This window comes from Haemorhous mexicanus, chromosome 13 (genome assembly GCF_027477595.1).
Source record: "Haemorhous mexicanus isolate bHaeMex1 chromosome 13, bHaeMex1.pri, whole genome shotgun sequence".
NCBI classification, from domain to species: domain Eukaryota; kingdom Metazoa; phylum Chordata; class Aves; order Passeriformes; family Fringillidae; genus Haemorhous; species Haemorhous mexicanus.
In genome coordinates this window covers 7,050,600-7,065,915 of record NC_082353.1, presented here as the reverse complement: position 1 = coordinate 7,065,915, position 15,316 = coordinate 7,050,600, and the positions used below count along the sequence as shown (strand labels likewise).

General features: G+C 39.1%; 1 protein-coding gene across 5 annotated transcripts; it reads right to left on the bottom strand.

Moving 5' to 3' along the window:
- Positions 1–221: 221 nt before the first annotated feature.
- Positions 222–15,001, bottom strand: BNIP2 (BCL2 interacting protein 2). 5 transcript variants are annotated; one of them, XM_059858163.1, is made up of 13 exons: positions 14,892–15,001; positions 11,813–12,113; positions 11,016–11,147; positions 10,396–10,526; positions 9,618–9,685; positions 8,800–8,973; positions 6,806–6,982; positions 6,060–6,162; positions 5,809–5,940; positions 5,087–5,173; positions 4,857–4,955; positions 3,423–3,458; positions 222–1,509 (listed from the first exon to the last, which is right to left on the bottom strand). In XM_059858163.1, the coding sequence occupies exons 4-13, from the start codon at positions 10,443–10,445 to the stop codon at positions 1,461–1,463; spliced, it is 975 nt and encodes a 324-aa protein (XP_059714146.1). In that variant the 5' UTR covers positions 10,446–10,526; positions 11,016–11,147; positions 11,813–12,113; positions 14,892–15,001; the 3' UTR covers positions 222–1,460. The 5 variants fall into 5 exon arrangements, with proteins under 5 accessions (XP_059714146.1, XP_059714148.1, XP_059714149.1 ...); XM_059858165.1 differs by lacking the exon at positions 11,813–12,113 and having other exon boundaries at positions 14,892–14,996; XM_059858166.1 differs by lacking the exon at positions 11,813–12,113 and having other exon boundaries at positions 14,953–14,971.
- Positions 15,002–15,316: the final 315 nt, after the last annotated feature.

Sequence of the window (15,316 nt, the reverse complement as noted above, 5' to 3'; positions counted from 1 at the left end):
CTATGCAGGTATCACTGGAGACAGTGGATTAATTGTTACTTGGTAAGTCTTGACCAGGGAATATCTCACAACTGCTATTTATCAGTGTTGTGTAATAATCTGGTTGAACATAACTTTTTTTTTTTTAATAAGGTAACTCAGTAACATTAAATAGAGTTTAAAAGTGATATTTTTTAGCATTAAGACAAAATTGTGAGCACAATAAACACCAAAAGCAAAGATTTAATATACTTGCTACAACATTATATTGCTCAACTCCTGAATGAATTTATTTGCATACACCTGCCCTTACATGGAAAATGCAATGTTTATCAAAAGATGTTACAAACTTTTACAATGTCTCAACCAGTGCATCACTGTTGTCCCAGTAAGCCTAGACACATTTGTTATGTGTCCAAGAAAACCTCTTGCAGACACAGATTTACCACCACTCCGGGGAGTGAAAACACCCCAACCTCTAAAACACTTCTTAAAAGATAAATTAGTGCTGGTATCATGTGCCGGACAGCTTTAGAAATTTATGTTTCATCTACAAAAATGACACAGGTAGCATAAAACTTCTTATATTTCTGCCCCAAAAATGGTGTTGTGAATAGAATACCTGTGTGGCTCCCAGGTTTTACTGAGCATGACCAGAGTTCCCACCAGTAACCATCAAAATTCACCCACAAAGAACTGCAATGAACTCATTTCCTACTGCTAGCTGAGACAGTCTTGACACACTGAAGCAGAATCTAAATTCACAACTTCAACTGAAAAAGGTCTGGTATCTTACCAGGAGACAGTTCAGCTTTTGTGGCTTAGGCTAAAACCTCCTGGCCAACAAACTGCCACCCATAGAACTGCAGTTCTGCATCCTGGAATGATGGACTGAAAGACACCAAAGTTGAAGCTCACTCTAGTGAGGCAAAGGAGTGAGCTTGTGTAAGGTAAATGAACAAAAATAAGGATCTCTATATTTGTGAAAGCCAAGTTAATAATGATTGTTAATATCCAAACAAGTTTTCATGACAACAAAGAAATGCACTTGACCATTTACAGCAAAACAGATTTATACAATAACAACAAGTAACTTATGGCCTTGACTACCTGCAAATGAATTCCTTCAGCAGGTACACACAATATATTGTTCAGTCATAAAAATATATATATTATCTCTTTCCTTTAACATTTAGGTATATAAATATTTTACTGAAGAACATGCATCATTTAGATAAACAGTTGCAAGAACATCCTCTGAAAACATAGGGTTCTTTGCCATTTAGCAGTATAAAAGGATTACATAAACAGCAATTAAAGTCAAGACAAACCAATACAGCAGTAAGCAGTTCATGGTGTGCTAGTCCAAAGCACCTTTTGCAACAGATTATATAATACATACATACAGAGAATGCACTGTAATGGAGCACAAACAGCATCCTTCCATCTGTGTATTCTTCAGTCTTGTTTGGACTCCAAACTTACTCATCACTTTTCTGCTCTTGTTTTCTGTTCAGCTCTTGGTCAACTCTGCTTAGCATAGAAAGTAGTAAGATGAAACTATGTTAACATAGTTTGATAGCTCATATTATTAAGAAAAAATGATTAACCTTAACAGGAAAACACAAAGCTTTTATATGGGAATAGTTTTAGTAAATAAATATTAAATTAAGGTTTTTATTTAATGTAGTCATGATGTTTGGGTTCTTTTAGATATCTATTTTCCTACCACCCCCTAGAAATTAATTAAAATTGTTAGGAAACCATTTAAGTAACTACAGCACTTGAGAGGAAGCATTTAAAAAGTGCAAGTCAAGTTTGACTGCAGAAGAAAAAAAGCATGGCCTGTGCTCATAATAACAAATGCAAGCAGAAATACAGTACAGGTAACATGACAATACTGGCAAGCACTACCACTGATGAATTCATAAGCACTGAATTACCTTCTTGGCTTAATTAATATAATATTAAAGGTAACAGCACTAGTTGAATTAACAAAAATGAAAAGGCTCCTTAACTGCAATAATTTTTCTATGATGTTCAAAGACTCTTGCAATTACGCTGGAAAAATTCACCATCTTGATGATCAAAGTGGGTTTGATTTTGTACCTTATTTTTTACTATCTGCCTTGGGACCAGCAAACAAAATGCTGCTTTGCAGAAACCAGGGGATGATAGGATTGCAAACCCTGCACAAAATGTACTTCTCCTCTTTATAGTAAGGACAAGCTACAGTCTTGATAACATCTTCTGGCAAATCAGTTCTGCATGGAGGTAAATTAATTTTAAAATCAACAGCAGTTCTAAAGTGAGAGACTACCTCTAACAATCTATCTAACATACCTGTCCAGTCTCTCAAACTATAACCAGCCAGATTTTCAAAATGACAGAAACAGAGACAGCTCCTTTGGGCCACGAATCCATGCAAAGGAGCTGCTTTCTACCTGACTGAAGGCTCAGTATCCAATTCTGCCTGTGATCTCTATAGCTAATTTTCACTGAAGAACATATTGCTTTTTACAAAAGTGATGGTAGTAGAGGTGAAGTTATCAACAGGGACACTAAAAATTGCTTGTTCTACTGGAGATTTTTAAAATTATCACTTAATGGGAGAAATTCCTGAAGAATGTTCAACACATGACTAAGTTTACGTGTGAGCTTTCAGAAATAATTTAAATTCCTTTTACTTCAATCTCAAGTGTTCCCCTACCCAATTTAGACAATAAGCCTTCCTTAATAGTTAGGCACACAAAGGAAAAGTAATTAAAAAAACTGCAAAGTTAGTAGCAAAATATTTCAGCCTATTTGTTAGTGAGTGAAAAAATAACGTATCCATTCAAAAAATTCATCAGTTGTGGAATAGCTTGAATAGTTAGCAGGAGACTGGATATTAACAAAGTATTTATTAGGAAGGAACGTAGGCACTGCAAATACAAACAGCACTAAAATACTAATTTAGTTGGATCTATCCAAGTTAATAACTATAAAAGTAGCAAATACCAAAAATACAAGATTCAGTATTAGAACTTCTTACAGGGTTGCATCTCTGCTAATGCATAGCTACAGCTTAGCACCTAAATACAGCTCATCTCCAGAGATCAGTTCCTGTTAGAAACAATGACATTTGCTTTCATGGGTTCATACAGAAGCACTACTTTTGCCTCTTCAAGTTGAGAACCCGTGTATCCCCTTAAAAGTGAGCATCTCACATAAAAGTGTAATAGAAACTATTTGCAAACAGCTATCTGAACACCCAGGGTGAGTTCTTACAGATTCCCTACTGCCTGCAAGTACAGTATAGCTGCTGTCATGCAGTAATACTTGGGCACTAGTGCATGTTTATATTTACAAATGCTTATTCCTTTATGCAAGCCAATCAACTGGGAGTTAGTTGCAGTGCAAATTGACTTATCTAGATGCAACCCTAATCAAAAGATGAATACCTTTTCTGTTTCTTTCTAAACTTTTCTTCTTCATACCTTGGTGAGGAAAAGTTTTATTTCAGTAAATATAACATATAAAGGCCAAAATCAACAGAAGCTGCAAACCAATATTAGTGTCAATAGTCTGCAGAAACTTAATTTTGAAACTGACATAATTAAGAAAAAACCCCAGCGTACCTCCAACATTTATTAGCAGTAAACAAAAACCATTAAGATTTACTTACTACGACATAACAAATGAATACAATACGACTTCTTGTAAGTGTTAGCATTCATCAATAAAATTTAAAGCCTGCATCCATAACAGTTTGAAGCCAGATGTAATCCTCCACAGAAATCTGAGAATTAACTCTTTAAGTTAACCATGTCCAGACTTTGCAGAACAGTTAAATGTTCATCAATACAGAGAGAAATCTTTTAAAACTCAGAATAACAGACTGAATATTCATAACACACCCATAAAGCCCCAGGCAAAAAAATTCTAAAGACAGCACAAGACTGCCTCAGCTTTGTCATGTGTTTCACTCCCACCCCATGAAAACTGTTTATCTGTCTTACAGAGTTAAATTGTGGAACTGACAGCAGCTGGATGTCTACTGAAATAACCAGCCATCTGCAGGGGGCACGAGGCTTTGTCCAGCACGGCTGTGCCCTCAGTGCCACCTTCCCCCAGTTTGTGTCACCTATTACGATGCAGACAACACAGGGTTTGTGTGTCACACCCTCTAATAGGCTGTCATCAGGATTGTTAGTGTTTTCATCTGGTTTTCTTAAGACCCAAGTTTATGGTTTCTACTCTCTATAACTGCATTCATAAAAGCTTCTGACAAAAGGATCATCATCTTGTTTGACAGCAGAATTGTGCTGATGTTAAAATGGCTATTTTTATCTGGATGGGAAGGAAAAAAAATTACACTGATGCTGTCTTCACTTCTTTACCAAAGTAGTTTAGAACTGTAGTGGGTAGGGATTCAGTATTTTCCCATCACTGCTTTTCTTTCCAATGAAAACCCAATCCAAGTGATATTTCAGCACTTAACTTGTTCCACATTTAAATTTAAATGCTTTAGAAGACATTGTAACTAACCTCAGTATCAACATGCCCACAATTTCTCACTCAGAAGCCAGTTTAATATACATACTAAGGTGCAGAACAACTAGAATGAGACCTTCTCTAGAAGGCTTAATTCACACACCACAACTTAGCAATTGCACAAAGCTCACTGTGAAAATTACTTTACATCAACATTCTGGCTGTCCATGCTACTCCATTCCAAACTGCCTTTAGCAATGAGGTCAAACATGGACACTCCTCCAAGAGAGCAATAATCTCAGTTAAGGCATTATGTGCCAAGTGTTACATTCAAAGCAAACACTGATTACAACATCCCAAACCATGATCAATGTAGAAGATGTTGGAATAAGAAAACGTACTGTTTTATGCATTCTGGGATGCCAACGTATTCCATGGGGATGAGTTCAGCTAGTTCTGCCAGGGTAAAGACATACCTAATTTTTTGGCTGAATTTTGAGCTGTGGAAGAACAAATGCAAGGTACAGTTACAACTCTAAACATTTTTCACTAGGTCAATATTAGAAAAGTCTTGTAAGTTCAAAGCAAACAGTTGTCAGAATTATTTATGAAAAAGTTTCCAGAGCATTACCTAATAAAAGGTTTTGTGATGGCCAGGAGAGTTCTGATGAACCAGGAAGGATGAACTATGATCAATGATTTCAGATTTTTCCTTAACCTGAAGGATTTAAACAATGGATAATTACTAGAACAAAAAGGCAGCATGACCAGGGTTTGGAATATGTAAGAAGTATGTTTTTAGAAGCACAATTGTCACATCAACAAAGTATTCTGACATCCCATTATTAGAAGTCAACCTCCATGAGAGGGAAAAATACTATACAACTGTAAAATAAAAACTAAAGATTCAGTATCAATTTGACAAGGAAGTAATATTCCAAGGAGAAGCTCCTTTGAATTTCTTTACAGAACTAATGATAAAGTGGTTCACAAAGCACCTCTCTTATTAACCTTACACTACTACATTCAGTTGTTAGGATATTCTACAGGATAACAGTATTCAGTATTCTAAGAGGACTGTTTTCACTAAAAAAACACCTTGGCAACAAGAGCAACAAAAAGCATACACAAAATCCCCAACCAACCAAAAAAATCCACCACAAAACACTACACAGGCCTGCTTGTAGCATCATCCCACATTGCCTAGTTTAGGAAGAGGTTTTCAGTACACCAATTTCCTTCATCAAATCTTAACCAGAAGGGATCAGACACCACATCAAACAGCAGTTTTTCCAAAATATGTAAATCTCTAGGCATGTGACTATTATAAGAAAATACTGCAGAGCTTCTTACCTTCTATCAATTTGCTGGTAACATTTCCTAAGCCAGCCTAAACTTGGCATTTTTCTCCGTGTTGTTGCACCATTCAGGTAAACTATCATATAGTTCTCTGCTACTAACAGCTCTAAAGTGCCAATTACATACCTGGAGAGAAAAGCAAAGAAAACTTTAATATCCACACAATCTTCATCTGAAAGTAATTCCTAGTAGTGCTCAAATATATTAAAAATAACAAAAACCCAGAAAGGCAGAGGATTACTTACTTAAATAGATTGTCCATTAGGTATCTGTAGTTAGGCTGGCTGCTCTCAGGCATGAAGCAAACAGCAAACACAACAATGGCATTTAACCCATCACCATAATAACCTAAAAAGAAATAAGCAGCAGTAGTGACAAAGGTGACAATACACTGACTACAATTACACAAAGTCAAGCACATTCAGTAAGCTTTTTCATTATTTTTCTTCAAGAGATGTACACACATCCATATGGACACATTCATACAGTTACAGAAAACATCAAGGTATCTTTTTCAAGTTTGTTGACTTCTAAAGCAACAACTGAAGCTGATGTCAATCAAACACTGTATCTATAACCAACATTTCAGTGTAGGACCTCAGTACATTTAATAATATCTTATGCTCTTAAAGTTTAATCAACTTTTCTTCCAACCTAAACTTCACAGACTGTTGGAAAGACTAATGAATTGATTTCTGCCTTACTAGATCGATAGTTAATGTTTTCAATAGTGTAGAAACCAAAAAAATTAGGTAGCAGTGACACTGTAGGATAAATATACATTATTACACAGGTGTATTTTAGTGCACGTGACCATGTGCACATTTTGGAACTTTAGTTTAATAGATAAAAAATTATTTTATCAACCATGTCTTAACACTGCAACAATTGAATTACCACAAAACCTCATGCCCAAAGCTCTTCCTCTGCCCCCCCCACGTCAGCTTAAAGAAGCAGCTGCTCAGCAGTTCCCCAGAGCACCAATCCTTACCACCATGACTGATAACTTTCTTGTATGGTTCAATTGCCTTCATGTCCACCCTGTGGTCCTGTTCTCCGATCCGGAACATTCGCCAGCGGCGACCGTCATCCTTCTCCTCTGCCACAGTGTACTCAGCCAGGGAGCCTTTCCTAATGACATCAGTAGTTTTTGGTTTTGGAAGATCATCTGCCAAAATGAGAACATGTTGAAGACCCATTATGAATACCATGCATAGTGACAATCAGCTACAACACAAGTTAACCACTTTGCTATCTAATCTATTTTGGTATTCTTCAGCCAGTCAGACACACCAGCTGATGTCATGGATATTTTAATTAACATACTCATGTAGGCAGTTATCTGTTGACTGTAATGTTCTCTATTACAAGTACGTGAAAAATTTCCATTCATGGAGAAGCCTAATTAATTGTAGGCACTCAGAACACAGACCTCAATGAATTTCACCAAAATAGACAAAGTGGTTAACTCCAATTACAGAGAATTACAGAGGTTGATCACAGATTTACATGAAGCATGATTCAAAACATTGAGGTACCTTGCAAGCAAACATGCAGACAAATCTATTGGAAATTAAATCTAATTCATGTGTGCAATCAAAATAGATGAAATTTGTGCTGACAGGAATCTGTAAGACAATTTGCTCCAATGAAATTATGATTCTTGACTTTGTTGCATGGACCTTACCCAAAGTGAGAAAAACCTACTGCAAGTTAGTTGTCTGTTCCCGAAACAAAGCTGTTAATTGAAATTATCCTTCCAGGAAAATGAAGGCAGCAGCATTAAAGGAAGAAAAGACAGAAACCCTTTTCAGCCACTTTTAAAAACAAGACACAAACATCTGGAACATTTCCTTCGCATCACTGCAAAAGCAACCATAAATACCAATTCTTCTTCTTTAAAGCAGTGAAAATCCTTTTACAAATTTAAACACACAGTCTCTGTTAAGGAAACTTCCACTGCAGTATGCCTTTAGCTATTTAAAAACCAAAACCACCCCCTTATTCTCAAGAGTGTTTCTTTCTCCACAGGTAGTGTTTCAAATGTAACAGTGAAAAGAGAACTTCCTGTTTATTCAGGAATTTATTTTATATTCAGGATGAGAAAATAATAAATGAGTTTACATATTTACTTATTAGAGACATTCCTAAACCATGAAGTTTACACATGTTAGAGACTCCAACAATTTGCCCAAAACAACTGTTCTTGGCTTCCATAAAGAGGGCCTTAAGACATCATTAAACTCCAAGTTTGAAATTTGTGCTTTAAGTCCTACACAAAACATTTATATCAAATAAAATTTGTTAGAATCTCCAAGTTTTGCCTATAAGACATAACACCTGTTAATGTCTGAAAACTGAGATCATTACTAGTGTGGCTATAGCTACTTGAAATTCCTATGAAGTAATTTCAGAATTCTTGACATAAAATAGAGGCCCTTCTGCTGCCTCCAGTCAGTCTGGAAATATGCATACTCTAAGGCTACTGAGCTTTTGTCACTGTCACCACAGGAATATTTGAGATCAGGTATTACTTAGTATTTTTAAAAATACTATTCAGTCCTCCTTAAATTGAAATTCATCGATTTCTGAGTAGCTAATCTCTATTCTTTTGTTTGGCTCCCTCCATTTAAAACTAATTTCTAACACATGTAAAATACCTTGGGTACTTTTTTCTGTTGGGTGGTTCTTGAAAACTTACTGCAATAGAGGAATTTGCATAACTTCAAGCCTTATAGATGCATATGTAGATGATCTTCACCTAAGTTTACCTGCAGTTACAGCTAGTATCTGTTTGCCTGTTTATTGATCAGATGAGATCTGATTTGCTCTTTAAAAAGTCACTGCACCTATTTCTAACTCCTAATACGATCACTACCTTTGTATTTCTCCTCTTGCACTATTGAATCATAGCTCTGCCTCACTAAAGAAACAGTCAAACCTGCACTTAAGAACCTGCATCAGACAAAAGAACAAAGTACTCACCTTCCCATTCAAATTCATTGCTGTTTTCTGAAGGAGTATCTAAATCATCCAAATCAATCTCTCCACTCTCATCCAAGTCATCAGACAAAACAGATTCCTCACTGGGATCCAAAGTTAAGCTAATATCTGGAGCCATTAGTTTCTTTCTCAGTTTGGTTCCATTACCCTCTGTATCTAAAGAAAGAAAATTATTTCTTTTCAAATCTAAAGCAAGTTTAGATAAGCACATTACCAAGACAGAAGAGCACAGTTCTTTCTCATAATGCATTATAAATTAATGCCCTTAATTTAAGCAAGGTATCTTTGGAGTAAGACTTGAATAGGGGATGGAAAGAACAGCAGGTAAAAGTTACCAAGTTGCCCATTGCACACAGTCTGAGCAGGGTGGCAGACACTACTACCCCTGCCCAAGTGTCCCAGGAGCTGCTCCAGATATTACAGTGAATAAATCTTGTACATAATACAACAGATTCACGTCCCTAGCACTTGCTTCTGTTCTGTGAATACACAGAATGCTTCGAGGTACAAGGCGAATACTGGCATGATTTAGACAGGAGTTGAAAGCAAGGGATAAAATCAGATTACCAATCCAGCACTGGAAATGCTGCAAGTAAAGCAGACAAAATCCAAACAAATTTCAAATGCAAAAACCTCCAAAATTCCAATCAATGAAACAAAACCAAAAAACCAAAACCCAAAACCCCCAAAACAAAACAAGCAATAAAATCCCCCCACACCAAGGAGCTTTAAAGTAGGAAGCAGTCAGTAGGAGCTTTAAGTTGGAAGCAGTCAGCTAGACTGGAGTGGAATGTTCTTACCAGCTTCATTTTCTGTTCCAGCTGCAGCCAATGCATCAGATTCAACAGGATCATCCTCTGGTAGGGGCCTGGGACACAAAGAAATTATTGCTACAAACCTGCTTTGACATTTTTTTAAATTTCATATATTAAGACTTATATATTACTACAAAAACCCACTGTAAAGTTAGTACTGAATTAACTTTACTTATAGCCTAAGTTCAAGCTTTCAGTCAACAAACACCAAGGCAGCAGAAAATTCCTTTCCAGCATTCAAGTGACCATCCCATCCTGTGACAAATACCAAAACACTGACTACTACCAGTGTGTCATCCTTAAGAAAACTTGTCGTACTCTTGGTTGACAAAATTTGATCTGAAATAAATTACAGAAGTAGTTTAATCATGTTATCATAGAATGCATCTAAATCTGATTTAATTTTTTTTGTAGGCCCAAGCATCAGTAGCAGCATTAACTTTTAAAGACTTTCTCAGAAATTTTGCTTAATGAAATATTTGGGCCATGAGGCACTGGGAGTAATATGCAAACAATGTAGTTGCAAAATATTTTCACAGGAAATAAACAAAGCCAAGCTTACAAATCTTCATTTTAGAAACACTGGAAATGTCAGCAGTGGTAACCCTGAAGAAATATGCCACAAAACCTTTTCAAAACTGCTATATTAATGGAAATCACTTCAAGATTATTACTGAGTATTAGTTCAACAGGAAGACCAAGAGGTAGCTTATTGCTAATGTTATGTGTTTGATCCAAATTACTTTAAAAAAGAATTCAAAACCTTGGAAAATCTTCATCCTGCCACTCTTCCTTAAACTCAACCCCTTCCATTCTCCAGCTAACTTCAATTGCTAACAGAGACTCCTGATCAGGCAGAACCTCTGGTCTTCAGCACAATGGGCTAAAGAAGAGCTGCAGGAACATAACAGAGGGTGTTAGTTCAATACTGTGGTAATTCCCATACTTGCAACATATCCCTTAACTTATCATCATCTAGTTGAGGTATTATGCAGAATAAAAACAAAACAATACAGGGAAAAGTTTTTTGTTTGTTTCCATTTTACTTTTGTTTTTTCCCATACACAACTCCTTGTGGAATGGCTGAACATACAATAGTTTAGGTTGGAAGGGATTTAATGCAGTCAAGGAGAATCAACCCCTCAGTTAAAATTAAGGCCTTGAGCAACCTGTTCTGTCATTTATGATTACACCAGTTCACTCCAAAATGTAAGAAACCTGACACATGCCTAGATTCTATAGGAGATAATTAATAAGTGTGTATTTTGAGAAAAAGTCCAGACAGTCAGATCTCAACTACAAGCCATTTAAAAAGAAAAAAACCCCAAACAACCCAAACACTTTAAAGATAACTATTTAAGGCAGTGTTTTTGGAGCACTCACCCTATGATGTGCAAGTAAAGCTGTAGTTTTTCAGGCTCACCCATCACCAGCAACGAGGAATCCCCAACAATAGAACATGGTAAACCACTCTGCTGACATCAAAGTCCAAACCAGTTGAAGCTCTTGGCTTGTCTAAAGATTGGTAGAAACAGGTAAACTTATCAATGAAGGTATTAAGAAAACCAACATCCATCAAAACAAGAAACCATGGTATTTTGCAAAGAACCTATCAACACAGAACAGCAGTAAGGACAAAGTTTGAATGTAACCAATTCTGCTTATTAACCCAGAGATATTTTTTTTTACATGGCTGAAAACCAAATTACACTTACTGTTCTGTAGGACCAGATTTCCTTTCATGACAAATCAAATTTTTTCTCCTCCTGACCTGATTTTAAATTGTCCTGCAATGCTTAAAGCTATGCTACGCAAGTTGATTAATAAAGCAAAATAGTGATCTTTTTGTAAAGCTGCAGTGCTACAAATTAAACACTAATGATCTCAATTTAAGCCTGTTTTACTGACATTTTCCTGCTTCCCTCACCCAGAATATTTAAATAAAATTTCTAGAAGGTAGGAACCTAGTTCCTCTTCAGGGCCAGACTCTCCCTATTTGAGACATTCAGCACCTGAACGTCTCAGTTGTTCTTCAGCAGTGTGGAGAGGTTGCCCCAGTGAGTGCCCTCCCAGCTCTCCCTGTTTGTCCTGTCTAAAGCACTGCTTGGAAACAAGTCCTGCCTCTCACCAAGCTGTTGAAGTTGTGAGCATACAAGGTGTGGATACTCCTGGCCACCAACCTGCTGGCTGCAACAGTGGGTTTTAAATATTTGCTCAGAGGGAAGGTCACATTTGGATCAGCAGTAACAGTGGATGTGTGCAGAGCTCTCTATACATTTGTTTCAGGACACTGAGATGAAGCCCAAGGAGTTTCCCCAGAGGCCCTCAGCAGTCAGGAGAAGGCAGTGGTTACCAGCAGCATGGAATGAAACAGCTGATGCAAATATGACAGCTCTCAGACACTTGAAAGCAGGGGTTTGCTCCAAGACTTGAACAGTTTTCTTCCCATACTTTTGAAGAATACCAAACACCAAGTAACACCTGTAAATTCCAAATGGACAGCCTTTCAGTGTAGAAGCATTTCTACCTGCCCTTACTTCATCCCACTGGGATAAACCTGTTGTACTAAGACAGGAGTTTAAAAACTACTGGTGCTGTTATCTAAGCTTAAGGTGCTTTCGTGGCACTCTGCTCACACTACTTACAGAATTCTCATCAGCAGCTTCTCATTAAAGTAGATTATAAAGCAATCATTTGCTAAGTACCACACAGGACACCTGAAAACAATTTACAAGGCAAGCTTGGAGTTCAGCTTCAGATAAGACTGAATGTAGGTTTTCAGCATCCGACTCGACACCTGGACTAAGCAGCTGGTTTGGATGTTTTGACCTCAAGTCTCACCTATAAAAGCACTATAATTTGTCAACTAGAAGAATGAGAAATTAAGAAGGAAGGGCAATCTTTACAAGCAAATTAGGAAAGTGATGACTACAGAGTTATTTTACATCAACTAATATAAATGCTTACTAGCAGGCAAAAAAAAATCTACTTCTGCTTATGCAAACTAAAGCTGAGTTTAGAATACTCTTTCTACTCCTCCTGTGGCACTGCTGACATGTTTTTAAAACGCCAAAGCCTTTTTAATTCAGCTGTAAATCTAAAATCTAAAAATGTAACTTGGAAAGTGTAAATTTTAATAATGCAAGTACTTATCAGTCATGTAGAAAAAAAGCAAATAATTTCTACCTGATCCTAGCACACTTCATAGCCAGTTCAAAAAGGTTTGGTTTCTAAGAACAGCAAGCCTGGTCTTATCCTCCATTGCTCATTACTTTCTATTTTGCGTAAAGAAATGGAAGATGGAGAGTTATCTAAAGGTCAGAAACTTCAACACATCAAAGAATGGGTGCAAACCCTGGATGCAGGGTTGCCAGGAGGTTCTGCTCTCTTACTGGACTGTAGTACTCTACAACGCCTTTTATAATTTTAAGTATCTCAACAGGCAAGTTATGGTATTGCAAAAAGGGAACACATCACTCAAACCCACTGCTCTTTCACTACAGCTAATGAACAAATTTCCATTCCAGAACAGCAGGTTAAACCTAGTTAAGTTTGCATCTGAACAATGTCACTGCTTGCACCAGAGGTCAAACATCAGTGCTTTCATCCTTTTTTCCTAGAAAAATAGATAATTTTCAGAGTTCTCTCATTAATACGGAGCTGCCTTAGCTGGTAGGTTTTGGAATATCAAGTACAACAGTGTTAAGAAGCCTGTTAAAAATTGCCATTTATAAAAACTTACAGTAGAGCTAAACAGAGATTCAGGTCTGTCCCAAATACCTAAAAAAAGGGGTGGCAGTAGCGGTGGGACAGAAGGACAACAGAAAGCATGAGATCATTTTATTAATGAAGTTAAAGGCTGCTTGCAAAAATTATTATTTAGGTTTACACCTCTGAGTTCTCAGGCAAACACACAAAAAATTATAAGCCAGACATTTCCATGGTCACATCTGCCTATCCAATACTACCACCCATATTCAGTACTTGATCAGCACCCCCACATCTATAATAGAATAAACACAAAGTTTAACTTTGCAGGACAATTACAATGTCAAGCATTTTTGATGAACGAGGTACCTTACAGGCAAAAAAGAGAAAGTGGTTTCTATCTCAAAAAGTCAAAATCGACCTCAAAACAAGGTTAGCCTACATTCTCCCCACCATGTTTCACCTTTATTGTGTCAACAGAAACATTAACCAAGTGTCAAGTTAATTCCAGGTTTCAGGCCTAATTAATTCCAGGTTTCAGGCATTAAAGAAATGCTTTAAAGAGCAATTTTCACATTTGATTTTACAGCAAGCCTAAAGCAAGGAACAGACACATCTAGTACACAAACCCACAGGATGCAGCTCACTGCACTTTCTAAATGTTTCTATGATTTCAGTGATCTTTAGAACATGGCCAGATTAGCCATAAATCCAGGACAGGTTTCCCAAACCTGAAGATGGCCCTCCAGACTTTACCACTTGCAAGTTTGCAAAATGGGACGATGCAAGGACTAGAGTTAATAACAGATCAATTGTCTCTTTTACTCCTTTCTCTAAGCATCAAAGCACAGAAAAGTCAGACAGCTAAAAGAGAAAACTTCTGAAAACTCTTGCTTTCCTCCCGAGGATACTACTTTAAACTCCTCATCTAGAGCAACAGAAGGATCTGTTGTCTGTGCCACTCAAGCTTATTTAAAGGTAAACACTAACTTCTCAAAGCAATCCCAAAGAATTTATACCCTGCCCAGACAGTCCTTTGTAAGACTTAAACACGCATACAAGTCAACCAGAAATAATTAACCACTATTTAGCGCAGTGCATTAATAGCAGGAAATCAGGAGGAACCAAGACAAAAGGCACTGGAAAGCAACTCTGACTTCCGCGACACGGCTCCGTACTGCGCGTTCGCTACGCCTGCAGCGGAACAGCCGCGCTACGCGAAATCCTGCGGGGCGGGGCAGGGCAAGGCAGGGCAGGGCAGGGGATTTTCCCCTCGGAGATTTACGCGTTCACAGCCCTTCCCTGTGCGGCGGCAGCGGCGCGGGGGAGCGGCGGGCGCGGCCGAGCGGGGCCGAGGAGCTGCCCGGCCGCGGGGTCCCTGCTCAGCGCCGCTGCCCCGGCCAGGCCACAGCGCTGAACCCGCCGCCCCCTGCACACCTGCGGTCGGGCCGCGGCCGGGCCGCGGCCCCACCTCACCCCGCGCCCGCCCCGCGCAGCCCGGCCCCGGCTTGCGGCTCCCGGCCCGGCGCTCCCGCCCCTCCGCGGCCGTACCTGGCGGGAGCGGGGCCGGGGCCGGGCCGCGCTCGGGGCCGCGCTGCGCGCCCGCGCTCACCCGGAACCGCATCCGCCTCCTGAGTCACGTGACAGCCCGAGCCGAGCGGCGCTCGGACACTCGCGCGCATGCGTGAGCAGCGCGGGGCGGGGCGCGCGCCGCCGTGAGGGCGGGCACGCAGCGCCTCAGAGCAGCCGCCGTGAGGGCGGGATCAGAGGGGTCCCCAGGAGAGGCTCGCGGTCGCCGTGAGAGTCACCTCGCGTGCCTGATAGCTTTGTCCAAACGCTCCTGGAACTCTGTCAGCCTTGCTGCTGTGAGCACTGCCTTGGGGAGGCCGTTCAGTGCCCGACCACCCTCTGGGTGAAAGCCTTTTCCGAGCCCTGCCCCGCCCTGCCCCAGCCGTTCGCTCGGGCCGTGTCCCCGG

Bases quoted from the DNA above. Each gene is read 5' to 3' on its own strand.
- BNIP2 (XM_059858163.1), bottom strand. From the start codon at position 10,445: ATGGAAGGGGTTGAGTTTAAGGAAGAGTGGCAGGATGAAGATTTTCCA. The intron at 9,686-10,395 runs GTTTTGAATTCT...TTTGTGTCCCAG, and splicing joins CAGGATGAAGATTTTCCAAG to GCCCCTACCAGAGGATGATC. The intron at 6,983-8,799 runs GTGAGTACTTTG...TCATTTTGGCAG, and splicing joins CAATGAATTTGAATGGGAAG to ATGATCTTCCAAAACCAAAA.